The 26,279-nt window shown below is 41.0% G+C and overlaps 1 protein-coding gene across 6 annotated transcripts; it reads right to left on the reverse strand.

Annotated features, from left to right (window-relative positions):
- Positions 1-811: 811 nt before the first annotated feature.
- Positions 812-24,370, reverse strand: DGKE (diacylglycerol kinase epsilon). 6 transcript variants are annotated; one of them, XM_046676718.1, is made up of 12 exons: positions 24,247-24,370; positions 23,350-23,828; positions 16,300-16,459; positions 14,568-14,687; positions 12,624-12,767; positions 12,196-12,353; positions 11,763-11,814; positions 10,467-10,580; positions 9,340-9,411; positions 6,790-6,917; positions 6,448-6,559; positions 812-6,059 (listed from the first exon to the last, which is right to left on the reverse strand). In XM_046676718.1, the coding sequence occupies exons 2-12, from the start codon at positions 23,802-23,804 to the stop codon at positions 5,880-5,882; spliced, it is 1,695 nt and encodes a 564-aa protein (XP_046532674.1). In that variant the 5' UTR covers positions 23,805-23,828; positions 24,247-24,370; the 3' UTR covers positions 812-5,879. The 6 variants fall into 6 exon arrangements, 2 of the variants coding, with proteins under 2 accessions (XP_046532674.1, XP_046532673.1); XM_046676717.1 differs by lacking the exon at positions 24,247-24,370 and adding an exon at positions 24,029-24,229; XR_006890738.1 differs by lacking the exons at positions 812-6,059; positions 24,247-24,370 and adding an exon at positions 24,029-24,229 and having other exon boundaries at positions 6,790-6,913.
- Between the last annotated feature and the right edge of the window lie 1,909 nt (positions 24,371-26,279).

Below are 26,279 nucleotides of genomic sequence, written 5' to 3' on the forward strand. Positions count from 1 at the left end.
ATGATACGCCAGAAAACGTTACATGAAATCCAGATCACAGCTGAGAAAACGAGAAAGCGCTATAAAAATTCAAATGGAAAGAAATGTTTATTTCTGCCAGGTATATTAAGATGCCTTCACTTTGTCCCCACTATAATGATCACAGAACCCTGTGGGAGGCTACAGGTAATCAGGTGCCAACCAATATTTAAAAATTACATTTAATGTAAAGTCTAAATTTTTCTTTTCTAGAAAGATCAGTCCTGTCACCACTGGCCCTGCTTTCCTGCCATCAGGTGCTCTCTAGTCACCGAAGTCCCCACCACTCCTCCCTTTACCACCCACCGAATTGCTCCAAGTGTCTGGGTTTGCAACCCCTAGGTGGGCATTAACTCCCGCTTTTACAAAGAACACTGAGGCGCAGGCGGAACAATGTTAAACCGTGGCAGAGGCTGGGTTTCCAACCTAGATATTTCAAGTAAATTCTGTACACTTTCCACTGTACCAACTGAAAATGAGAACAATTCACTTCACTTATTTCATTCCATTTCCTGCTCTACTGTGCCACGAGCGTCTACACACATGGGAATGTGTGTTTCTCCTATGTGTCATTCGGGTGTGTACACTTTATGACCTGAGGCTACAAAAGCCACGCAATATAATTTTATATTCTCCTTTCCATCCAAAAGTATCGGATCCAGAACTTGCCACATACTGTTATGTTTGTCCCGCTGTGGACCAAGGACCGTCTTCTGTGAGACTAACTCAAAGCCACCGATTTTCTTATCGTTGTGTCAAAAAACAATACGGGACCATACTTTTTAAGTGCTGCATTTTTAATTTTATTAAAAACCAAGCAAACATCTTCAACATATCAAATGCTTTAATTCACATTTCCATCTGTAGGCACTGACCACAATACAGACCAAACACAACAAAAGCAGTTAACCCGTGGTAATTGAGTGGTGGGTACACAGAACTGTGGCCAGAGTGGGGGAGAAAGTGCAAGAGGCCAGCTGGCTGCTTCAGAGAAGCCATCACAAGTGTCCTCGACACTGTGGGTTCACAGATCGCATTCAGTCAGTTCACCTGCAAGTGATCAGGGCCAAGGATTCAGGCTGCTCTAAGTTTGAACGAGACCATTACAAATCCGAGCGCCAGTTTATCCGTAGGGCTCATTCAAGCAGATGGAGTCCGAGAGAAAGGCTGCTGGCAGAGCCCAGGAGCGGGGCAACGAGAGCAAGTCTTCTTCTGAGCCCCTGTCATCCCACCAGCCCAGCGTCCTGCCTTCTTTAGCAATTTGCTCACAGATAGCCCAGCCTCGTCATCAAATCAGGACGTCCTCCTGCCTAGACCATGTTGGAGGAACAAGGAAAGCAACCTCACTTTCCAGCTCTCTTTTCAACATGGTAAATCGGCATCACAAAGTGCTCCCTGATGGAGATTTCCCAGATTACAGTTCACCTTCTGTGAAGTGCGTTCCACTCTGACACTTTTCCTTTAACACCAGGGCATCCTCGCAGACTGAGGAAGCGTCCTAGGTCTCACAGCAGCAGTACACTGACATTTGTAGCTTCTGACTGACTTATTTTCTGCACACAGTTCCACCGTGACTAAGCTCAATCATTTAAGTTTTGTGAACTTCTGTATTAAAGGGTGACATTTTTTGATTCTTTCTCCAGAACCTTGGAATGTACCTTTTTGACACCAGCAAGCCTCATGCACCGACTACACAGTCAGGTTCATGGGGGTAAACGTGTGTGTATGTATTTACTAAATACACAGACCATTCCTATACTTCACTAAAATCAGAAATAGGAGAAACCAAGGCTAAGTCAGTGCTTCACTATCCAACAGAATGCCTCTAACACTTGTGAATGGCCAAGCGGCCATATTCCAAGCAGCAACAGAGACCTTCAAAATATTCTTTCCATCAAAAAACATGAGATTTCTCAATATGTAAAAATCAGTAGAAAATTAACCAGGTGACAGAGTCATTAGAGTAGTGGCTTCCAAACCCTTTAAAAAAACAGTGGAATATTATTTTGCAAAGAGGAAGTATTTTACCTACTGAAATCCTATCTGAAGCAGCACCCAGCGTGGGGCTGCGCTGACCCAAGTGAGGAAGCAGCAGCCCCTGCAGCACTGCTTGTCCTCCAGCAGGCCAGGGATCATGGATCAAAACCTACGGTGCCACGCAAGAATCTGAAGCTACTGATTTGTATGCAACAGAGTTTAGACAAATATATCAATTTGGATATGATACGAACAAATTTTTCATAGGCTTCTTTTAGAAGAAAGATTTGGGGAGAAGAGGGTAGTTAGTGGAGTGAAGGAAAAACAATTTCAAGAACATCCAATTAATTCCACTTTTCTGCCTGGTATCCATGGGGCGAAAGCCCTGAGTGAACACGTGAGGTACAGACCAGCAGCTCTGAAACCTCAGTGTGCAGCAGAAGGGCCTGAGGTGCTTGTTAATGACACCAGAGATGCCTATGTCCCGTCTCCAGAGACTGAGTCATCAAGTTGGGGTGGCCGGGTGTAGGCATCTGCGCTGCTCCCCAGCTCCCAGGTGGTTCTGATGCTGCAGAAAGCCTGCAGTCCCACTGAGAGAAACAGGAGATGGGCCTAAAAGGGAAAATTTGAGAAAAGCAGGGGCATACTTTTCAAAAGCAAAAGCAAAACCAAAACCACCTCTTCTGTCTTGTTGCTGAGAATACATCTTCATTTAGATTAGCATAGAATAACAACACTATTTTTTCCTTTTGAATTTCTAGATATTTTACAAAAATAAATCTACCTACATGCCATTGTCCCAAATTAGGTAGAATTAAAAGAAAATTCTGAATATAAAGTGCTGGTTCTTGCTTCAGTATTACCATTTTGAGGGAAAACCACACAAACTATCACCTCTTCTATTGACCTTTTTGGCTGAACAAGTACAAATTATGTATTCGGATCCACATGAATCTGTAAATTAATACAACCTTTAAAGTCTTCTAGTTAGTGCAAATTTAAAATCCCGTAATATACATTAAATACAATTTTACTTTATATTACAAATGCAAACTGTTTTTCTTTTGACATGCTGGTAGTATTCATTTTTACAGCACAAAAAGGACTTTACAATTTCTGAATCACAGTATATTTTACAACTCAAGTAGGCAACATTTCAAAAAGCAAATACTACACATTTTTGACACACCCTAAAAAAATAAAAATAAATAATTTTGACTATAAAATTTTATAAACATTAGCTACATTTAGGGTTCATAGCTAATTGTAGCAGAAAATCTAAAACACATTTAAGATCATGTAATGTTACCATTAGATGATCTGTATTTTAAGACATAAGTCAGTATGATTTCTATTAAACATGACAAAGCACTGAAAATGATCACTGTCTACTTGTGGGATCCGTAAGAGCTGCCAGGTATTCAGTATTTAAGCCACTAGGTTGACAAGGAGTTAGGAATGCGTTAGGACAGTAAGAGATGAGAGAAATCTGAAAACAGACATGGAGATAGGCTTTACTTCATACAGTTCTTCCTGAGGACGTAGAAGTTATTTTTTTTAAATCAAGACAATTTAAAATGGAACAGGAAAGTCTTGTGGCAAATTATTTTCCATAACGTGTAGAATTCCTGGGCATGTAAACAACTGCTACCCTAATGTATAACTTGCAAACATGAGTCTTGTAAATTATACTTATTTAAAGCAAGTCACATGCCTAAACATTTATTTGAAATGCTGGGGAAATGTGCCTAAAAAATAAGTGAATTTGCTACAATAAGGTATTTTATGATTTGGTATTCTGAAATAACTTTCTGAAACAAAAATCAGATCTGAGAGAATAATGAAACAGAAAACTTCATGAAGGGTCAGTAGGAAAAAACCTCACTGGATTATGAAAATTGAAAAATCAATTTGTTTAAACAAATGAGGATGTTGTATACAAACCTGTTCTAAATCTAATGTAACATTATGGTTAGAATATAGTTTTAACAATTACAAAAAACTATATAGATATTTTGATTATTTTAATTCTGATATCCCAAAGTAACTATTTACTTTGATTATACAACCAGCACTGTGAATCATAAATAAGATACAGCCTAAAGCAACGTGAATTTAACAGTGTATTTATAAAATGTGCTATGTGTGACAATTTTGACCATGAATTAAAGAGTAAAACTCATTATATTAAAAACATGATCAGATAAAAGAAAATCTACAAAACTCTCCCACCACTGCAACAGGTTACCTACCATGAAAGCTGTATGAATAAGGAGAAAACATGTCTGCTCACGAAACCTTTCAACACTAGAATTTAGCATCTCCTGTTGAGATCTGGAAGAGGCTAATTTAAGCAAAAACAAGTATTTTATATAATGTACTGACTACCGTATACGCTACTAAGTTGTTCCTTCAAAACATGGCACAGGCCTGAAGGTGACTCAAATTTAAGTTGATGGCAATTCATGGATGACAGATTCATAATAGATGCTTAAGGGGCAGGCTGGTTAACAACACAAGCCTCGCAGAGCTGACCATCAGACTTTGGTGAGTTTTTGGCAACTGAGGGTCAAGTAAAACAATGAAACAAAGTTTCAGTTACCCACAAGTCCACTGCCAGTGCTTTCATTCCCCCTCTTTCAAAAGCATTGAGCAATATTTCCGAAGAATGAGAGTATCTGGATAATATATATCAGGAGAATTGAATTATGAGTTTTAATTACTTAGTCAATAGGCTACATTTCTATCTGACTGTGACAGAATTTATGTGACCCATTTAACTTATTAAATGAAGCCATATATTGTAAACACTAAACACAGGTATACCACATTAAAGAAAATAAATAAGTAAAAAAAATATATCTTCAATTTTAAAATAAATATGATATAAACATTTTAGCAGAGGACTGTCTACTTCCCCAAGGGGAAAGTGTGTTAAGTCGTTTGTATACAAAACACTATTGTATTTCAAAATACTAGAAGACCAGTGAATTTTTAAAACTTAGCAGTCATTACTGAACTTTTTTTGAGCAATTAATCTGACTAGTAAATTTTCTTTAGTACATTTTTTTGAATTTTTGACACTATCTTTTAACCAAAAGAGAGGTTGGTGAACTGTCCAGCTCAGAACCCATGCGCTTCAATCCAAAGTGCTCTGAATGTTAACTTTTACCAATTATGTGGTTCTCTTTTGGCTGTACTGGGTTATAACAAGATGCTGAAATTTCAGCTCAACATGGCATTAACAGGGTTAACCAGATGACATTTGGGGTCTGAAAATGCTCCTAAAATAAAAATTATAATAAAATTTTTGGGTACTGTCTTGCCTTTATACTTCCCCTTTTAGGGTTTCCTGGAAATAGATACTTAGGGATCCACCCAGTGCTGGGCTGTAGGAAATTTTAAGGGGCAAGCTGCAGGAGGTTTGACACTAACCATCTCCTTTTAAAAAAGCAAGTGAATTTTTAAAATCTTATTGGTGTTGCCACATTAAGAATTAACATGGAAATGACTTTTCCACCCCCATCCTGCTGGCTGTACAATGCATTCCTCAGATGTGTGGTTCAAGGATGAGGAACGAGAGCAAATGCTTCAGAGTGAGTCCACTCTCGAATGGAAAGCCATGGAAAACATCTCACCTTCATGGAACATTCGGTGACTTTCTAAAGTTAGTACTCTCCCATCAAAGTGTTCTGCTTTTAAAAAGAACCAACATTTGTAAACAACTGGAAGTCTGGCTGTTTTTGGAATGCTATTTACATAAATGTATACCCATTGTACTACTGGTGAAATTAGGACTAAGTAGTTGAGAACTTCTGCTTTTGGCTGAGTATGTATCTACTCGTCTGTGAGGATCTGCCCTAAGTTTGCATTTCCCCATCCATCTACTCAGTCTCCCTTACGTCCTCTTGATCCGAAGCACTAGAGATGTCATCGTCCGTTTGCTCTCCGGAGAAATATAACATCAGTGCGTGTGTCTTGTGAGTTATGGTTACAGTGCAGGGCCCCTGGGCCCACGGCTCCCCATCCACCTGCATCGGCATCATCGAGCACTTCAAAATCAGCTGGTAATATCGAACAAATAATCAGAAAAAACGTCAGTTCCAAAAAGGTTCATTAAGGTCTTCCTTAATAATATCATCCACAATCCCCTGACCCTTCTTAGGGACGTTTCTTAGCATCTCATTCTTAGAAAACTAATCCGAACACATCCTTATTCATTGATTGTTTAAGGGATTCTGTCCCACCAAACGCTCTATTTCTTCAGCTGGATTGAGGGCCATATTTCCTGTTTCTTCCCCAGCCCACTTGAGCCCCTGGTGGAGAGCGATCACCAGCACACACTGTAACCCCTGCTTAAGGAAAGCTACAGAGTGTGTATTTTCTTCTACAGATCAATGGTGTAGAAATGGACTGGGACCAAGCAGCCTGTTACAGCAATATTTCACCTACCCGCACTGTATGTGCTTGCCCTATTCGAAAGGGATTTGCCAGTTTCACTTGAATCTGAGCACAGTGGAAAGACCCATACACTCCAACAACTTCCAGTAAACCATCATCATGCCTAGAATTGGGAAAAGGAAATATGGATTATATGATGCAATAAAATAAAATCAATCATGTCAGGACAATTACCTTTTAACATGGGTGGACCATCAACTTATTAAATATTTATATTAACGAGGTATACAAAAAAGAAAACTTGAGGGAAAAATGCTAACAGTCTATAAAGAACAACAAACTGCTTTGAAGAAGACAGTGATATAAAAAAAACAGACTGCACGCAGGACATACCTGGCTAGAGGGTAGGTCTCATCTCCCATCCCTTCCCACAGTCTGCAGCCACCGCCCCAGTATCCGATGTTCAGAACTATAATACCTTCCAAATTCGGCAGCTCTACTCGCTCCCCATCCAGTTCTAGCTTTAAAGAAATACAAGTATTAGTTACTATGGGGCACACTATTTCCAGACACATCCAGTTAGAATTCACAGCCATTTTCCTATTTATACGACGTGAGAGATGCACGTGTAAGAGAAGATACTTCCTACCCCTCACTCAAGGTAATCTGGTCTTTCCCACCTGGTTCAATGTTTGTTACAATACATGAATTACAACAAATGATTCTTTTTTCAGCCAAGGTCAATGATGTCCTTTTTGTTAAATCCCATGATTTTTTTCAGGCCTTATCTAACTTGCTGTTTCAAGAGGACCAGACACTGCTGACCCTCTCCCTCTTTCCCTGAAATATTCTCTTCCTTTGCTTTCCGGAACCCAGGCTCAACTTCTCTGGACGTTCCTCCTCAGGTGCTGCTGACAGCTCCACTTCCTACCTCGTGTCGACGCGCTCCTCACAGCGAGGTACCAGGCTCCTTCCTCTTCTCACGCCACAGACCCTGGAGGGAAATCTTAGCCACTTCCATATTGTTAACTGCCATCTCTGTGCTGACAGCTCTATTTTGCTGGTCCAGGAAAGTGAACTGGGCCAGATCTGTATATCTTACTGCCCACAAAACACTTCCAACTGACTGTGGCACCTAACACTCCTATGTACAAAACTGAGTTAAGCATCTTCTCTGCAACCCCCGCCAATCTCCTTCCCAGGAAAGAGCAGCACCATCCCCCGTGGCCGCCTAAGCCAGAAACCTGGAAGTCACCTTTGACTTCTCTGCCTTTACCCTCCACATCCAATTAATCACCAAAACCAGCTGTTACTACTACTAAGTATCCATCCCTCTCCATCATTCCTAATAGTACCCTAGTCACATACCATCCTCTCTTCCCTAAAATGTTCCTAACTGGTCTGTCTCTAGCTTTACTCTCCTCTTATTCGTCTCTCAGAGCAGCTGGATTGACATATATAAAATGCAAATGTCATCCTCTAATTACAACCCTTCAATGGCTTGACTCATGCTCATGAGAAAATCCAAGCTCTTTAGCAGGCCAATGTGATCTGGCCTCTGTCCAACTCTCCAGCCTCAGCTCTTGCCTCTTTCCCTCCTGCGAGCTATGCACCAGCTTGAACTCACTCAAATAGGCCACGTTCTCTCCTGCCTATGGGCCTTTGCACATGCTGTTCTTAGCCAAGAACAACTTGCATCTCCTTCTTCACTCAGCTAACTCTTACTTAATTTTCAGATTCCAGCTTGTCACTTCTTCCAGAAAGACTTCCCTGTTAGTCACTTGCCTTAGACAGTTTCTCCAGCCCCTGGGTTATGTATTGCTCTTATTTATTCCTATAAAACTGCATACTTTCCTGATCATATCCCTTCCCATACTGCACTGCAACGTGGTTTAAATGTCTTTCTTCTCTCTAGACTGTAAACTTAGAGCAAGGGATTTATCACTGTATCCCCAGTACCTAGGTCAGTGCCTGGCATTTTGTGTGTGGCTTCACAAATAATTTTTGTATGAATAAAATATCAGACAAAAAAATAAAGTGCTACCTCGTATGCTTCATTCCACCAATGCTACCAAAGCCTAGGAGAAAGGAAACACGATGAAGCAGAAGGACGCTTTCCTAACGGAAACCTTGCCATGCCTTGCGTGCTGCGGCTGCAAAGGCTGTGAGCTAAGTGTCTGCCTGACCACGCCGCTCCCCGTGGCTTATGTAAAATCAGGCTCCTTGCTCCCTGCTCAGTTTTTTCACTGTTTCCCAAGCTATTTATTGTTTGGCTCTTCCCTTTTTACTTATTTTACCAGGTCTAGGTTTTCTGTATTAATGTCTTTGCCGTTGCTATTAATCATTACGGATTCTCCTGGAAGCAAGCAAGGGACACATACGAGACTTTGCCATATCATGATACCAGGGATACTGTGGCAATAAGCATTCAAGAGTATCCCATTTTCACTGCTCATACATTTTTATTTGGCTTTAGTAGGTAACAGCGATACATCACCACCGCAATCAACTGTTTCCACAACTGTAAACGAAACGAAACTCTGGGTTTACGCTTCTTCTCATGAGTCAGGCACTGTGTGAGGTAACTTCACATTGGTCATCGTGTATGAACGGAAGCTGCTGAGCATGAGTTAAACAGGCTCTGGAGTTAGCTGAACATGGGATCAAATCCTGATTACACGTGTATTTGGGCACTGTGTGAATTTGGGCAAATTACTTAATTTCAAATGGTTTTCTCTTCCGCATAATGAGAATATAACAGTACCTGTCTTACAGGGTTGTGGTGAGAATTTAGTGGGATAACGTGTAGAAAGCATTTGATCAAGTGCCTGGCACACATGCGCCACATATGTTAGTGAAATGCCTTAAGAGAAAATTCAGCATTTTTGTTTTAAAAAGAAAAACTTCAAAATCCAGAGACTGCCTAAAACTTTAAAAGCTTACCTCAACTTTTTTATTCAAATCTTTACATTCTTGCACTAAGCAATCTTTGGTTCCATAGAATAAGTAAACAGCCTAGGAGAAATGGACAGAAAACATGATATTAAGGCATTCTCACAACTGTAAGCAAGAATGAGACCCTGGCCCAGCTCCCTGGCACGCCTGCTGGGCCGGGTTTCCTTGGTGCGGACGAGACCCGGTGTACTGTCGGGAAGAAGGCACACCAGTACTTTTGAGTTTAATTAGCCCATTTTTCAGGGGGAGTGTGGGATAGGAGTGGTATGTGCCCACATGGTGTTTCCTCCCAGTTTGTCCAAAAAGCTACATTTTATAAAGAAATACTCTATTAAAGTTAGAAAATTCCACCTTTTCCGAGTACTTCAAATTACTTAATGAAAGTAACAGAGAAATCTAGCAAGCATTTGATAATCACCTTCGAGTAGAGAAAGGCTGATGGAAGCAGAGACGTTAATTACCAATTGCACAAACAGCAATACTTACTGCCTTAGGAGCCATATTAATAAAAGGAAACTATTTGTAAATTGGAAATATTTGTACAACAGAACCAGGAACAAAACTGTTCTGTGTTTATTTTTCACATCCTGTTGCTCAATCACCAAAAGTCATTAAAACAATTCCAAAACAAAACGTCCACCAAAGGCATCAGCTGTAACAGGAACCAGAGCAATGGTCTGAGTTAAAGGCCATGGTAAACAAACTGCTCCGTTTTTTTTTAACCTCATCTGCCTTTTGGAGTTTCTTCCACCCAATGAAATCTATTTTTCCATTAATGGCTTCGCCAAAAATTTATCCGGCCTAAAATTTCTTTCCAATTTTAGTTGCCATTTCAGTAAGATAAGCTACCATACATTCCATCTAGTTGCCATCTAAGTAGAACACGGTGTCAAACATTGTTACTTTGAATTTCAAAAAAATCTGTCAGTTATAAAATACTTTAATAAAATACATCTAAGGATCTAATTTGACAGTCTAACACAAAACACAGCAGGTAAATGCTTCCATAAGGTAGTTCTATCAGCATCAACTTGAAAGAGCGCTAGATATAATTAACTATTGATTGTTACTGTACCTTCGGTGATAAGCAGGAAATGTTATGTTATCCAACACACCTTATTAAGAATTCTGCTAGAAAACAGAGACGGCGCCTTCTCACGATGAGCATGAAAATTGAGGGCCATGAGAGCATCAGGTCCAACAGAAAAATAGTTGTTCATCGTGAATTCCTGCGAAAAACGGTAGGAATAAGCAGCAGATTATGCTTCAGTCCAAACCTGTCATATATTAAATATGTAAATCTTAGTCTTTACGTTCTTTATGAAAATTTAATCCTTTCTGATTTTACTTTTCACACAGAACTATTTTATGCCATCCAGTGAAGTTTCCAGAAATAAAGCTTCAGAGGCTTTAGAGTTCAAAGGCTGATAACACAGATATGAATTTCACTTTCCACTTTGGTTTAATGCGCTGCACCTCAGCTCTTATCATCTAGAAGGGCTCTACTCTGCACCCAGACCTCCCACTCCTGTTCTCCCATGACATTCCTTTCTACTTTCCTTGCAACTCTCAGGATCTCAGCTCCTATCAGTCTCAACCCAGCCTCGTGGTCTCCCCTTAATTTATCTTACATCTCAACCCAGCCTGGACTCCTCAAACTGCATCTCCAGCTCTGTCTCGTTCCTGAGCAATAAGTCTGAATTTCCAACTTCTTGTTCAATGTGCCACAGCCTCAAGGTTGATATGCCCCAATTCTAACTCATTTTCCTCCTACTCAAACCTGAAACTCTATTTTTCTTATATTGGTCAATGTCATTTCCATATATCCAGTCATAAAAACTGGAAATCTAGTAGTAACACATATTTTCTCTCTTCCCCTAATGCCAATCAGCTGTCAAGTCTTGATTCGTCCTACCTCTAAAATGTCTGTGGATTGTCCTCATGCCTAACATTCCCCTGCTTCTGCCCTACTGCGGGTTTCCAAACTATTTCCATGCTATGTCCAGAGTATCTTTTTGAAAATACAGATCTGCTATCTCAGGATTATTTGCTACTTGCTACCCATGGTTTGCACCCTTTAGTCTCTATTTCCTCTGCCTGGAAAGTCTTTTGTTCCTTTCTTGTTGATCTCAGTTGTGTTCCCCTTTTAAGGACCAACTCACATGTCACTTCCCCCCAAATCTTTCCAGCCTGCTCTAGCAGGGCAGGACCAAGCACAGCTGCAGCCTGTTCTCTCCTCAGCACTGTTTACAGTCCAACTTGGGAGCTGAGCACGTGCGTTCCCTTCTGCTCCAGGACCAGCTCCCTAGAGATGGGCACTCTGCCTCTGTGCCCTCCACAGCGCCACACCTGTACAGAGGCCTCCAACGTCTCTGCTGAGACTACCTGCAACTGAAGCCCTAAAAACATACCTTGGGTTTCCTTAAGTGGTAGTATCCTTTATTTGTTACTTGAACTTTCCACCTATAAAACAGAAGTTAAAAAAAAAATGAGCAATTACTACCAAATTAACTGCTAATTAACTAGAATGATTACCAATCAACTCTGGATGCCTGGTAGATGAGGTTCGCCTGGTAAAGCAGCACTGGGAAAGACAAGCATCTCTGAGTGAGCACGCAAACACTGAGGAAGTACTCAGCTAACTGAGGACCTCAGTCCTCACACGACACCAAATTATACAGCAACAAAAATACGACTAACGCAGTCTTTTACACTTAAATTACATTTAACTTTATAACCAAACAAGTCTTCATTTATGAACCAAACAATATGAACCAAACAATTATAAATAATAATTTAAACAAAAACTCAAGAAATCTACCTTTGGCAGGAAGTACAACCTACCTATCGAGTTTAATTCCATCTGCTTCCATCACATTTCTTAAGACTTGAGCCACTGGGATTTCTCCCGCATAACCTGTTCCCCAGCCCAGCGTGTTGGACAGATCGTTGCCTGTTCCCAGAGGCAGCACTGCAACCTGCGGGATGTATTCCTCTTGTCCCTAGGACACAGAAGGTAGTTAGATTTTTCTCTTCGGACTATGTGTAGGGTAATCAAATTTGGTAAAATTTAAAGACCAAAGAAAGAAAGATACAAATACAAGAACAGTATGTTGTTTTGCTACAGGTAATGTCAACTGCTTAAGCATAACATTCAAAATTAGGGATGTCTTCTAATATTCATCTGCATAATCAAAAATACAACCAAAAATATTATATAATTATCTTGGCAATACTTCTGTGAAAGGCAAGTAGGTCTCAAAGATTGATACCTTAATCTTCATTTCATCAATTGCATCCAGGACCCAGCCCACAGTCCCATCCCCTCCACACACAAGCACACGAGCTGAGTAACAGGGAAGGAGAGTACAAAGCTGCAGGGCTTTGATAGGAGGAGTTTTAGTTACATCAAAAACCTAGAAATGAAAGAAAAGGGAAAAGTTATCACTGTCCTCCATTTGTGAGGATGATTTCCCTTCAGATGAGTACAGATATGGGGAAATCACACTCCTGGCTATGAGGCATTTGTCTTTAACAATAGCCAGGCACTGTGCCAGACTATACCCTTTGTGGCTCATCCCGACACTGACCCTACAAAGCACAAGTAAGCCTCATCCCATAGACCAGGAAATCAAGGTACAGAAGGTTAAATACCCTGCCGACGATTCTCCTGATAATCAACTGCTGGCACATAACTCAATCCTACCGTCTGCCCATTACACACACTGCCTCCTTCCTGTTCACAGGAAACCTGAATGTGCTAAGTTCACCTTTAACTAGTGCTTCGTATTTCATACGGAATTTTTAAAATCCTTTACTAGTACAAGTTGGTACACATTTCTGGAAAATTATTTTGTAATATGCATAAAATGACGTAAAGATATAAGAATCCTTGATATCTATAATTCTGTAAATATCTGGGAAAATACTTTGAAAGATGAAAATGCCCTGTGTATAAAGGTATTCAGTGTGGCATTATTTATAGTTGTACTACCTTGGAGAGAAACTCAGCCTCCAACAGCAGGAGACTGGACAAATTTATTATGATATATCCATTTGACTGATTATCTTAGTCATTACACATGTAATTATAAGGATTATGCTGCAATATGGAAAAATATTTATACCTTTAAGTAAAGAAAATAGAATGTAAACCTGTATCTAGATTATTGTCACAGTAATGTTGACATGTAAATGCAGAGACAATTCATGGAAAGAACATGCACAAATGAAAACAACTGATGTATTTGTGTGGGGAAACCTTTCCTTTTTTTTAATCATTTTTTATAATTTCCTTAAGTTGTATAACGTTGAAAGGGAAAAATACAAATTGGAAGGCAGAAGGCTATTGTTGCATTTCTGATTGTGGCACAATGGGTTGTTTAGTTTTTCAAAGTAGAAGCTGCTAGCATGTAAACTCCATCTTCATGGTGTGGTCCTTTTTTTCTTATCTAAATTGAGGTCTAACTTACACATAATAAAATTCACCCATTTAAAGTGAACAATTAAATGATTTTTACTAAGTTTACTGAGTTGTGCAACCACTACCACGATCCGGTTTAGAACCTTTTCATCGCTCCAGTAAGATCCCTCAACGTCCACGTGCAGCCGCTCCCAACTTCCCGCCCCAGCCTAGGCAACCACCAACCTGCTCTGTGCTGCTAGGTTCCCCTTTTCTCGACACGTCACGTACACGGAATCATACAATGTGGGCCCCCCTGCAGGCTTCCTTCACTTAGCATGTTTTTGAGGTTCATTCATTGTAGTATGTAGGTCATTTGTTCCTTTTCATCACTGAATAAGATTCCACTGTACGGGTACACCACATTTTGTTTTATCCACTCACTGATTAATGGACAGTTAGTTGTTTCCACTTTATGGCTATTATGAATAATGCTGCTATGAACATTTGCATAATAGTCTTTGTGGGACATATGTTTTCCTTTCCCTTGGGTAGCTTCCTAGAAATGGGATTGCTAGCTCGTATGGTGAATTTATGTTTAACTTTTTAATAAACTGCCAAACTGTTTTCTAACGCAGCTACACCCTTTATTTCCCCACTACGGAAGTGCCTCTTTCTCCACATGTTCAAATGGCTTGATAATTTTATAATTATTATTCTTTTCTATAATCAGGTGATTACTGGTTTGAAGCATTAACCATTACAGTTTAGAGAAAATGAAAAGATTAATACAGAAAGTTTTCTCTTTAGTTACCTGGACTGGATTCAGGAGGATCCTAAATTCTCCCAACAGTCCTTCTCCCATGTTAGTTCCACTACGAGAGTTGGCCAGGATTATTAAAGGAGCCCATTGCTTTCCAAGCTTAGAGGCTAGCTGAAAAATTAATGCGAGTGAAAAGGGTTTAATATCTCAAAGACGGTGAGCAACAAATTTTTAATTTCTTGATAAAAACAACGCTGTAAATTTGCTGAGAGAAAAACAACTATCCCAGTACAGTCAATACATATAGAAATCAAAGAATTCTCAGGGTGGAAAGAGACCTTAGAGATGAACGAATTTAACTGGCACTTCCTGTATAATTCTCTTCTACATTTCTCTAGATGGCCATCCAGCACATGCTCGGACACTCATGTAAGAAGGAACTCACTAACAAGGCAGCCCCTTCCACTGCTAAGTCAAATTATTAAAGAGTTTTGACTTAAATTGAGTTTAAAAATGGGTCTTTCAATAACTTTCATTTATTGTTCTAATTTTGCTTCCTGAGACAACTAGAAATGATTTCATTTTTTCTTCTATGCAGCCATTGGGCTCAAACACCTGACACATTATAGCTTTTATTAGTCTTGTCTCCCAGGCAATACATTTCAAGCTCTTTCAGCTGTTCATAGAATGGACTTGATTTTCTCTGCTCTCTTATCTTGACTGTCCTTTTCTGCATATATTCCAATGTACTTTAGTCTGAAAGTTTTTCTCTTTTTTAAATGGGGTACTCAGAAATAAAGATTCAAGAATCCAGATTTCTGCAAAGCCAAAGTTAAATGAAATTTATGTTTTTCTAACCATTTCTTTCCTCTGCCCTTCTCCTTGTGAATGTAAACATTAATGAAGATGTTCCATGGTTGTACTTACTGATTCTCATCTCTTGTGATCTTAGATTGAATTCAGATACATAAGGGACTGTACATTTAAAAAATACGTATTACAACAACATTAAACATAGTGTTTCTAAATTTTAAAATGCCTCTTTCTTTTGCAGGAATATTGACAAAGATGACATTTAAGATATAAAATCCTAACCTGGAAAAGACACAATTTAATTTTAAAATAAAATAGTTCAATTTAATTTTGGCATATTAAAGCAGGAAATAAATGCAAATTTTATAGTTAATCCCTAAAAGCTACATAAAGACTGAGAGATACATTTCTATCAATTTTCATACACACACACACTGCAGAGTGCTGCTGACAGCTTTAATGTTCAACATTACTTGTGGGGACATCTAACGCGCAATGTTAACTTATCTCCAGGCACCCATGTAAAGTTCCAAATGGAAAAATTCTTTTAGAACAACATGTGAGGAAAATCAGTGCTTTCTTTTCACTGGCAATAAGCTTGAATCCCTTAGCTGGCTGTTCACCAGAACCATCTGAGGACCCTAAAAAAATATGGATTCCTGGGACCTACCCTGGACCTACTAAACCAAAGGGGATGGAGGTGGACTCAGGAATCTGTATTTTTAAAAAGCTCCCCAGGTGATTCAGATGCAGGCAGTGATTCAGGAACCACTAATCTAACATTTCCAATCTCCCTGCAGACACGAAAGAACTCAAGAGCCAAAATCTGTGGCACATCTCTAGGAACTGGGCAGGGTTTTACGGCTTACCACAATGATGCCTCTCTCACACACAGTCGTAATTCTCTCACACACTGACTTAAACAACTTTTTGGAAGTCAGTTATATAAGGAAAAATAAACTGTGATTACCAGTGCGTAATCTGTTTTTTTGTCTTTACGCATCTGATTAATAGAGGTTAAATAACTTGGTGGGACGATGAGGTTTTTGAATTCTCCAAAATCACACTCTTCATTCCTTAAGCTATTTTTCATGCACTCATCATGTACTGTTTTCTGACACCAAATGCACCTAAAGGAAGGAAGAAACAAAGACAATAATTAATTTTAAACCATAATCTTACTGGTCTGCAGACCAATCATTTTTGTCAAAACAATTAAAACAGTAATTTCATCACCATTGAGCATAAAAATCTGGCAAATAAAAGATTTAGGATTGTATCTGCATAGCCAAAACAGAGCAATAAAGTGTGAACGTATTTGGCAGTTTAACCTAACAGTGGTTCTTATAGTGTGGTCTGGGGCCCCCAAGATCCTTTCAGGGCATCTCTGAGGTTAAAATCATCTTAATAATAATATTAAGAAGTTATTCCAGGGCCGGCCCCATGGCCAACTGGTTAAGTTCGCGTGCTCGGCTTCGGTGACCCAGGGTTTCGCTGGTTCGGATCCTGGGTGCGGATATGGCACCGCTCTTCAGGCCATGCTGAGGCGGCATCCCACATGCCACAATTAGAAGGACCCACAACTAAAATATAGAACTATGTATTTGTATTTGGGGATTTGGGGAGAAGAAGAAAAAAAAAGACTGGCAACAGATGTTAGCTCAGGTGCCGATCTTTAAAAAAAAAAAAAAGGATGTTATTCCACCTTCATTCTCTCAAAAGTATACAGCAGTTTTCCAGAAGATGTATGACATGTGTTATATTCATAAGCTGAATGCAGAAAGGGGATAGATAGGAGAATCTAGCTGACTTCTAAGCCAACAAAATGTACCAAAAGTGTAAAACAATGTCACTCTTTTCACTAAATTTTCACTTATTTTCATAAAAATACTTATGCTACCATTACTGTTATTTTAAAAATGAATATCTAAATGACTGCTTAGTTTTAATTTATAACACGGTAAATATCAGTAGATAAAATCCACACAAAAAAAGCTGGTCTAGAACAATGGTTTTGTGCATTGATTATTTGCGCTTTGGCTGAAGTAAATTTGTGAGGCTAAAGTCTCAAGGCTTAAATGCCCGCTGGCCTGGGTCCCCGAAGCGCTCAAGGGCCAGCTTGAAAATATCTTACCTTATAACCATCTGCGAACACTTTAGTAAAGGCAGTAAAATGGTGAATTTCTTGTTGGGGGTTAATACAAAACTAATCTGTATGTTTGCATTTGAAACACAGACAAAAGACATTTACATTCAGATTTGCCTCTACCTTTGGACCCATGGGTGAAACAAGCAGAGAACAGGGCTGGTAAACGGCCTGGTTTCTATTATTAATCTGCTAAGTATTTAATCCACTCACAGCTAAGGCGGATCTAACCCTACAGACAAAAGCAGGCCGAGGGAAAATAATGGTTACAATTAAATGAATAATGAACAAAGAGAGGATAGAAACTCTTTCACCCCAGGTTAACTCTCTGGGACTTCTATTTTAAGGTTTTTTTCCAGTTGGATGTTCAGAGTTGTCAAGCAATCGCTGCTATTTACTCAAGAGTCCTAGTTACTGCTAACAGGAGAGTTATCTGCATGATCTGCTCAAGAGAAAACTGTGAAACAACATGCGTGGTAACCAGTGCTAATACTCGCTTTCAAACTGAGCTTGAGAAACTACAACAGACCGCTTAGGCAGCCAAAGCACACCACCTCCACCTCCCGCTCTACTATTAACTTTACAACGGTGTATTATTATTGAAAATAACTCTAAAGGATACTCGCTGAATTATTCCGCGATGGTTTCCTCTGGGAAGGAAAGAGGGAGGGAGGGATGAGAAGAACATTCACTTTTTACTCTATATTTCTCTTGTATTGTTTGAGTTTCTAAAAACCAAATATGTTCATGAACTGCTTGTATAAATTTTCTAAATTGGATTTTAAATAAGGTAATATCAGCTTACGCTTGAGAATTTAGAAAATACAGACATCAAGTAAAAATCATCCAGAGACAGTTACTCTTAACTTTCTGATGTACTTGTTCTCAGTTTTATAGTGCACATATGTTTGTTTTTCAGGTTAAGGATATAATGTGTATATATCTGGGTAGTATTTTTCTTCCCACATTGTATCATGAATATTGCCCTATGCCATTAAATATTTTTAAAAAATATGGTTTGTAAAGAATGCATAATATCATATCATATGGAGATATCAATTTATTTACCCCTCCCCCTTTTTTTGGTGAGGAAGATTCGCCCTGAGCTAACACCCGTTGGTAGTTTTCCTCCATTTTTTGTATGTGGGACACCTCCACAGAGTGGCTGATGAGTGGAACAGGTCAGTGCCCAGGATCCAAACCTGTGAACCTGGGCTGCTGAAGCAGAGCACACGGAACTTTAACCACTCGGCCGTGGGGCCGGCCCCCGACCTTTTTTTTTTTTTACATTTAGATAGTTTTTCTAAGTATAAACAACATGATGAACAACCTTAAACATAAATGAGATTGTTTCCCTGGAGTCTCAGAAGTTAAGTCAATGCATTTTCCTCAGGTTCTAAATACGTGTGTCCAGTATGCTTGTTACCAGTCAAGAAGGTGTCCAACATATAACACTTGCTAATACTGCTCATCAGCACTTAAAGACTTTTCCTTGATAATTTGATAGACAGGAAAAGTATTTTATTGTTTTAATTTGGAGGTCTTTGATCACTAGGTGAAGCTGAATTGTTTTTGGCCTGCTTTTGTAAATTGATTTACGCCCTATATTCATCTTTTACTAGGTTTCAATAACTGTATGCACTTTTTATTTATGTAGGAAATCAACTTTTCTGTTAAATTGATTGCAAACTTGTTTCAGCTGTCTTTTAAATTGACCTTTTTACTGTATTTTATTTTTTCATAGATAGGTCAGTATTTCCCTTTGCAGTTTATTTAAACGCTTTTATTCTTCGAAGTCCTTTACCATTTCCAAATAAGATAAATACCCACCTATAGTTATCCCCCTGCCCCCCAATTCTGTTCCCACACTTCTGTCTTTAATGCAGTGCTTCTTAACCTTCTGGGGCCACAGATCCCATTGAGAATCTCGTGAAAGTGTCAGGCTTTCCTGGAACCTTTTTGAAGAACTAGGAACCCCTGGTTAATCCACTGGGAGTTAATTTTGGTGATACTAGTGTACAGTGGGATACGAAGATTTAACTCTTTTCCTCTCAAAGAGCACTAGGCACTAGTCCTAGCAAGATTTATAAAAATCATCTTTTCTGTTCCCGCTGATTTGTGACACCTTTTCTCCTTTACTAAATTTTCATAAATTTCAGAAAAGATTCTTTTAACCAAGATGATGGCTATTATCAGCCTTTGCTCTGTAAAGGTAAAGCCAAGAGTCTTACTAGTTATTTGACATTATACTTTTCCTTAGAAATATCATACTCAAAATTGAGACGTATTCTCTTTACATATTTTGTAATTAGTATTTAACTCAATCTAGATTTCAAACCTGATGGGAAAATAAGACATTAGTTATAATGTGTTGATCTTATTTTAGTTTTAGTAATCATGTCACTGAGTAATTGCTTCTGATTTTTTCCCCAACTTTTTATTTTGAAAAATCTTAAACCTATACAGAAATCAAAAAAAGAGCAAAATGAATACCCTTAAACCAACCCTTCACTCTAATTCTTAATTTTTTCTCCCACGTTTGCTTTCTCTCTTTCAATATAAACTCATATACTGCTAAATCATTTGAAAATACATTGCAGACATTATGAGATTTCACCTCTCAGTACTTCAAGCAAGTATTTCCAAAAAAAACAGGATGGTGACCTTGCTTTTTAAAATGTCGTGCATTAAAATTTTTTTTATAGTGAACACAGGTACGCCCACCACCTACATTCCAGCATTAACATCTTACTGTAATTGCTCTGTTATATTTTATCCATCCATTAATCCATTTTATTTTTGGTGCATTTCAAGTAAATTTCAGAAAAACAGAATACTTCCTAAATACCTTGGCAAGCACACATATCATTACTTGGATTCCATTATTTGTTTATAGGTTTTTCTTCTTTTGATGTAAAACTTACATACAATGAAATGTATAAATCTGTACGTTTGCTGAGTTTTGACAAATGAACATATTCATGTAACTAAAACCCTTATGAAGACAGAGAACATTACCCTACGTGCGATTCTTGCACAGGAGTTTGACTGCATTATGCTTTTAAAAAGAACTTTCACAAAGGAAAACAAACTGTTGGCAACACTGCTTATTATTTTCTCTACAGTTACCTGTTGACAACAGCGCTCTTCCTTAGTGGGCTGGAGGAGGCAACAGAATTATACTTGAAGTTGAGATGGTCATTTATGAAATTCACACTAGAACACGGGTTGGCAACTACAGATCCATCTGCTGCCTGATTCTGTGAAAAAAGTTTTACTGGAACACAGCTACACTCACTCATTTATGTGTTGTCCATGGCTGGGTTTGTACTCCCATGGACGGTAGAGTTAAGTAATTATGACAGACCATTACGGTCTGCAAGCCTAAAATACTTAGTTTTGGCTCTTTACAGAAAAAGTTTGCCCACCTCTGCTCTAGAAGATGACTTGGTATCTATCATTGTTTCAGATAATTAATGAAATGAATAAAAATGTACCAATAAAACACAGAAACGTAAAATTTAAGATCAAAGCCAAGACTAAAGTGGCCAATGTAATTACCTATCAAGAGTCAGAAACTTTGTTTTATTAATCAGCGTGCGTGTGTGCATGTGTTGGGGGTGGGGGATGGAATGTAATGAAGAAAAGGTCTTACAAACAAATAAAAAGGCACCTTAAGTTTTCCTAATGAGAGACAGAGCACCATGAGGAACACAGGTTTACTTAACAAATGTAATGAGTGCTTAACAATATAACCTGATTCCCTATTTCCGTCAGAAGAGAGGTGAGCAGAAGGAAAGGAAGTACAGGGCAGGGACGATAAGTTACCAGCTGCCGGAATACACTGTCGTGGTTGGGGGTAGATGCAGGAGTACACACAAAAAAGAAGAAAACATACAGGAGGGGAGAGTCTAGCACAGAGCCAGCAGAAAACAGATGCTCAACGTGTGAGAATCAAACAAGGATGGAATGCATATAAACTAAAGGGCCACTGTCACTTACTCTGCAGTCTGACTGGGTTGCAGGCTTCAGAATCAGTTACCACCTGTCATTACCACCCCCTGAAATGCTAACTTGTTCAACAGTCTTCCGAGTTCACTTAAAATCCTGGCCTTCTCGAGAGTGTCATGCAGACACGGGCTGGGTAAATTCCAGAGAGGGACAGTCCGGTCTGTGTCTAAAGGTTCTAAATAGATATCTTTGTTTCTCTTTCTAAAATATTCTCACAAGGTCACAACAGACTGTAATCCTGCATAAAACTAATGGCTAAAATAAATCAGAACATTGCAGAACATGTACAACTGGAGGACACTGTGCTCTTTTCTCCTGGGAATAATCAACACTTCCTAAATTACACACAGACAATTTCTGTTATGGGTGAGGGGTTCTAGCATGCTGGGTACAGACTATTCAGGAACCCTAAAGACGAGCTAATAAGGAAAAGGAGATCTGTCATCATAAACATCCAGTGCGCTCAAAGGGGAGGATACAAAATCAAGGACAGAGGCTCATGTCTAAAAAGGTACACAAATACAGCTGTGGTTCTCCAACGTTAGAATTATCTGCAGGACCTGCTAATGCAAAGACTGCTGCTCCCCAGCCCAAGTTTCTGATTCAGCTTGTCTGGGGTGGGGCCAGAGTTGCCAGGAAAAACAGAAGATGCTCAGTTAAACTTGAATTTCAGATAAACAACAAACAATTTTTTGGAATAAGTGTATCCCAAATATTCCAAATATTTTGTTGGCTAAATCTGGCAACCCTAGAATTTGCATTTCTAACAAGTTTCCAAGTGATGTTGCTGGTCTGGAAACCTTCCAGAACTGCTGGGATACAGGATATTATGCCATTATCAAGAAGCAAACGTTTGGGGGCAAGGGTGGGTAGAAGATCAGGCAAGGGTTCCTGGATGAAAAGGCACAAGATGATTCTTTAAGGATGCCTAGAAACTGGCCAGGAGGAGAATACTTAAGACAGAGAGAAAAGCCTTGAGAAAAAGAAGGGCAGTAGGAAAAAGCCTGATATTTTAAGGAAACCATAACCAGCCTGATGTCGCTGGCAGACAAGGTTTAATGTAAGGTACTGGTAGATAAGCTACAAGGGCAGGCAGGGTCCAGAGGGCATGTGGGACCTTATGTACTGTGTTCAGCACCCGCAGTTAACACTGAAAGACCATCAGTGTAAGTGACGGGAGCAAGTGAAGGGTTTCAAGCAGAGCAGGGACTCAGCCAGATATATATCTCTAGAAATACCATTTGAGTGGAGGATCAGAGCACCATGATTTGTTAAGGAGTATTTGAAATGCAGTTAAGATATTTATGGAAGCCATTTTTTTCTAATTTTGCACGGACGCAAATAAGGGGAGGAAATAAAACAATACTCAATTCATGTCTTCTTTCCAACTAATCCCAAATCTTCAAGACCAAAGTTTACCTATAGAGAGATTATGAAATTCCTTTAAAGACACTGGTAATCTAGCTCTCACTGATGCCAAACCGGTAACCTAGTCTCACTGATGACTTCATTTTTCCCTACGTAAAACGGAGATAATCAATAGGAACAAAAGCTAAAACATAACACACAGTGGCCATGAAGTATGAAGTACTCAGAGAACTTTGGATGAAAGTTGAGCGCCAAGTTTTATTACACAAAAGGGCAGGTTGGCTGAGGAGTGGAGGTTGGATGCAGCATCTCGGCAAATGACGACAAAGCTGCCCCGCTCCTACGTACAACAAGCAGGGATGTTTATTAGCTCGCTTCCTCGAAGTGGGCAGTTCAGGCCATCTGCAGAGATCCAAGCAGGCCTCTACGCCTACTCCAGGAAATCCTGCCTCCTACCACGCATTCCAGGACAATCAGTACCCACAAAGGCCATACCTGTAATCGCAGAGCTTGGGCTGAGTGCCGCACTGCTGCTTGCAAACCACACAGTAGCTGCACAGGGGCACGTTGCCCCGGATCCAGTGGTGGGGCATGGCGTCCAAGGCCCTGCCCTCATTCTTGAGCATGATCTCCTTGCACTGGAAGCGCCTGTCGGCGTTCTTGAGGCAGCCCTCGTCCACGCAGAGCCCGCAGCAGTCGCAGAAGGCCCCCTGCAGAATGTGCTGCGCGCACACGCAGCAGTAGGTGGGCTGGCTGAACAGGTCCGTGTCGCGCCACCCGTGCTTGCTTTTGCGGAAGATGTCCCTGCGGTGCAGCTGCCGGCGCGACCGCTGGAGGCTGCACCAGAAGGTGATGAACACGGGCAGCAGCACCGAGCACAGCGTCCACAGGACCAGGTGCCCGTCCGCAAACAGGCCCTCGGAGGGCGCCGGCTGCTTCTCCCCCTCCATCTTCTCTCCAAGGACGATTCCGCACTAGGAGAGAAACAGACGGGGTCCACCTGGGGCTCGCCGGCCCCGCCCCGCCCTCCTCCCTGCCTGTTAGGGAAAACGGAGGGCGCCGTCTGTCCTGCGGCTCCGCTCTGTCCAGGAAGGAGCACGCGCACCGTCTTCCCCGCGGCTCCCCCTCCCGGGTGCTCCGAGGGGGCGGCGCCCGGCGGGGCCACACTGCGTACCCTCTCTCCTCCTCCGGCCTCGCAGCCGCCCCGCATCTCGCAGGGCATAGGGAAGGGTGCGATCAAAGCGCACAGGCCGCCCCGCGCGGGAGGCGGGCGCGATGGCGCACGTGGGCCGCGCGGCGCCGGCGGGCGTCCGGAACCGTTAGCCCGGCCCGCGTCTCCTTCCGCTCCCGCAGGGCCCGGCGCACCTGCCCCTCCCGCCCCTCGGGCCCTACCTCGCTCCAGGGGCCGGGCCTCAAGCCGCCCTCCCGCCCTCGCGCCTCCGGGCCTGCCGGGGCGCCGACACCCGCGAAGAGGCGGAGCGAGCGGGCGCGCACGCCGAGCCAGCCGAGAGGGGTGGGGGGGCCGCGGGCGGGGCCTGCAGCGCGAGCCCCGAGGCAGGGCGGGGCGGGGCGGGGCGGAGGCGTGAGGTGGGACGGGAAGGCCTTCGGGGGCGGGGCCTCGGGGAGGGGTGGAGCTGGGCGGAAGGGGCGGGACCCATGGGTGTGGCTTAGGGGGAACGGTGGGCGGAGTAACAATAAGGCAGGGGCGTTAGAGAGGCCGGAGGGTGGATCCCTATGTCTGTAACCATAGAAAGTTCTAGTATGAATGATTTACAGTATGAGTGAAGCTTCTCCATCCTCCCTCCTCCTCACTGTCTGGTGTGGAGTGGAGCTGGCACCGTTTTGAGAGTGTTATATACTACAGTCCAACTCAAAAATTGACGGATGCCGCCTGCGCTCTTGCTGGTTGTTAAACATATACTGACCAAGGGCTTGCTATATATGACCAAGGCCAAGCACTGTGCAAGGAGCCCCAGTTCTCAGGGAGCGCCAGGCCTGCTGAAACATGTCTAACAGAAAGCGCTGATTAGCCCTGTGTGCATTGATTAGCCCTGTGTACAATGTCTTACTGCACCCTAGTTCCCATCTCTGCACTTGCGAGGCACCATGGTCATTTCACAGATGAGGAAAACCAAGGCACAGGGCAGCTGAGAAACATGCTAGATGTCACAAAGCCAGTGTTGGGACTGAGATCACTTTGTTTCAAGGTGCTCATTCAAGTTAGCTTCGATCTAAATTAAGCCATCAAAGAGAGAGTTTCTCTTATTTTGTTGCTTCTCTAAGAACCTTGCCCTGGGGAGCTTGTGAAAATGCAGATCGTGATTCCTTTTCTTGGAGAAGAGGCCTGAGAGTCTGCGTGTCTACTAAGTGGTCAAGTGACGCTGATGTTGATGGTCCCTGGGCTGCACTGAGTAGCTATGCTCAAGTGTTTAATGATCTGGGTTGTGAAGAGTGAGCGGGCAGTGTGGTGAAACGGGAAGAGCGTTAAATGGGAATCGTGAGGCCTGGGATCAGATCCCAGCCACCTATGAATGATGTGTATACATACACGTCTGTGAATCCTGGTTCAGGCAGAGCCCTTAAATTAGTTTAGATTTGAAAAGGTAACAAAAGAATATACTTCTGAAAAGTGAGCTTTTTAAAAAAATAGTTCTATAATAGAACATTTGGAAAATACAGACAAGGAAAAAGGAAGACAAAGGAATCATCCACCCCTCTCCCCAGAGACAGCCTGTGATTGAACATTTTGGCCTATTTTCTTCCATTACTTTTTATGGAAAGTAAACAATGGTTTACTTTTTTGTATACATAAGTTTGATCCTACGGTAGATATATTCTCTATCTGGCTGTTTTTTCATTTAAACATTACAAAATAACTTTTACATGTTTTTATAAATTTGTTTTTAATGGTTGCATAATATTCCAGTCTATGAATATATTTCACAGCTTATGTAACCTTACCTCTGTTGTTGACTATTTGAGTTGTTTCTAATATTTTGCTATTGTATGTAACTCCTCTGTTTTAGGGGTATTTCCTTAGCCTCTCACATTAGCTAAAGGATATGAAAAGTTTAAGGCTTCTGGAAAAGCTTTTTAACAATAATAGTCTCTCTTTCCTAAGTGGAAATCATCTGGAAAATTTCCCTGAATAGAAAATAGAAATTACCAAGTCTGAGGAAACACTCCTATTCCACTAAAGGCAATGATAAGAATTATTATTATAGCCAACCTGTGTTGCTTGCTTAGTAGATCCTAGGCACTGTGCCAAGTTTATCATCCTCATTTTACAGATGAAGAAAACTTGCTTGATGTCACACAGCTAGGAGTCAACTGAGTTGGGGCTTTGAACCTAGTTAGCCTGATGCCAAAGCCTGTGATGCTCTCAAGCCAGGCAGGTATTTCAAGGTGTGGTCTCTGACCACCTG

Source organism: Equus quagga, chromosome 11, assembly GCF_021613505.1.
Source record: "Equus quagga isolate Etosha38 chromosome 11, UCLA_HA_Equagga_1.0, whole genome shotgun sequence".
In the NCBI taxonomy this organism is placed as follows: domain Eukaryota; kingdom Metazoa; phylum Chordata; class Mammalia; order Perissodactyla; family Equidae; genus Equus; species Equus quagga.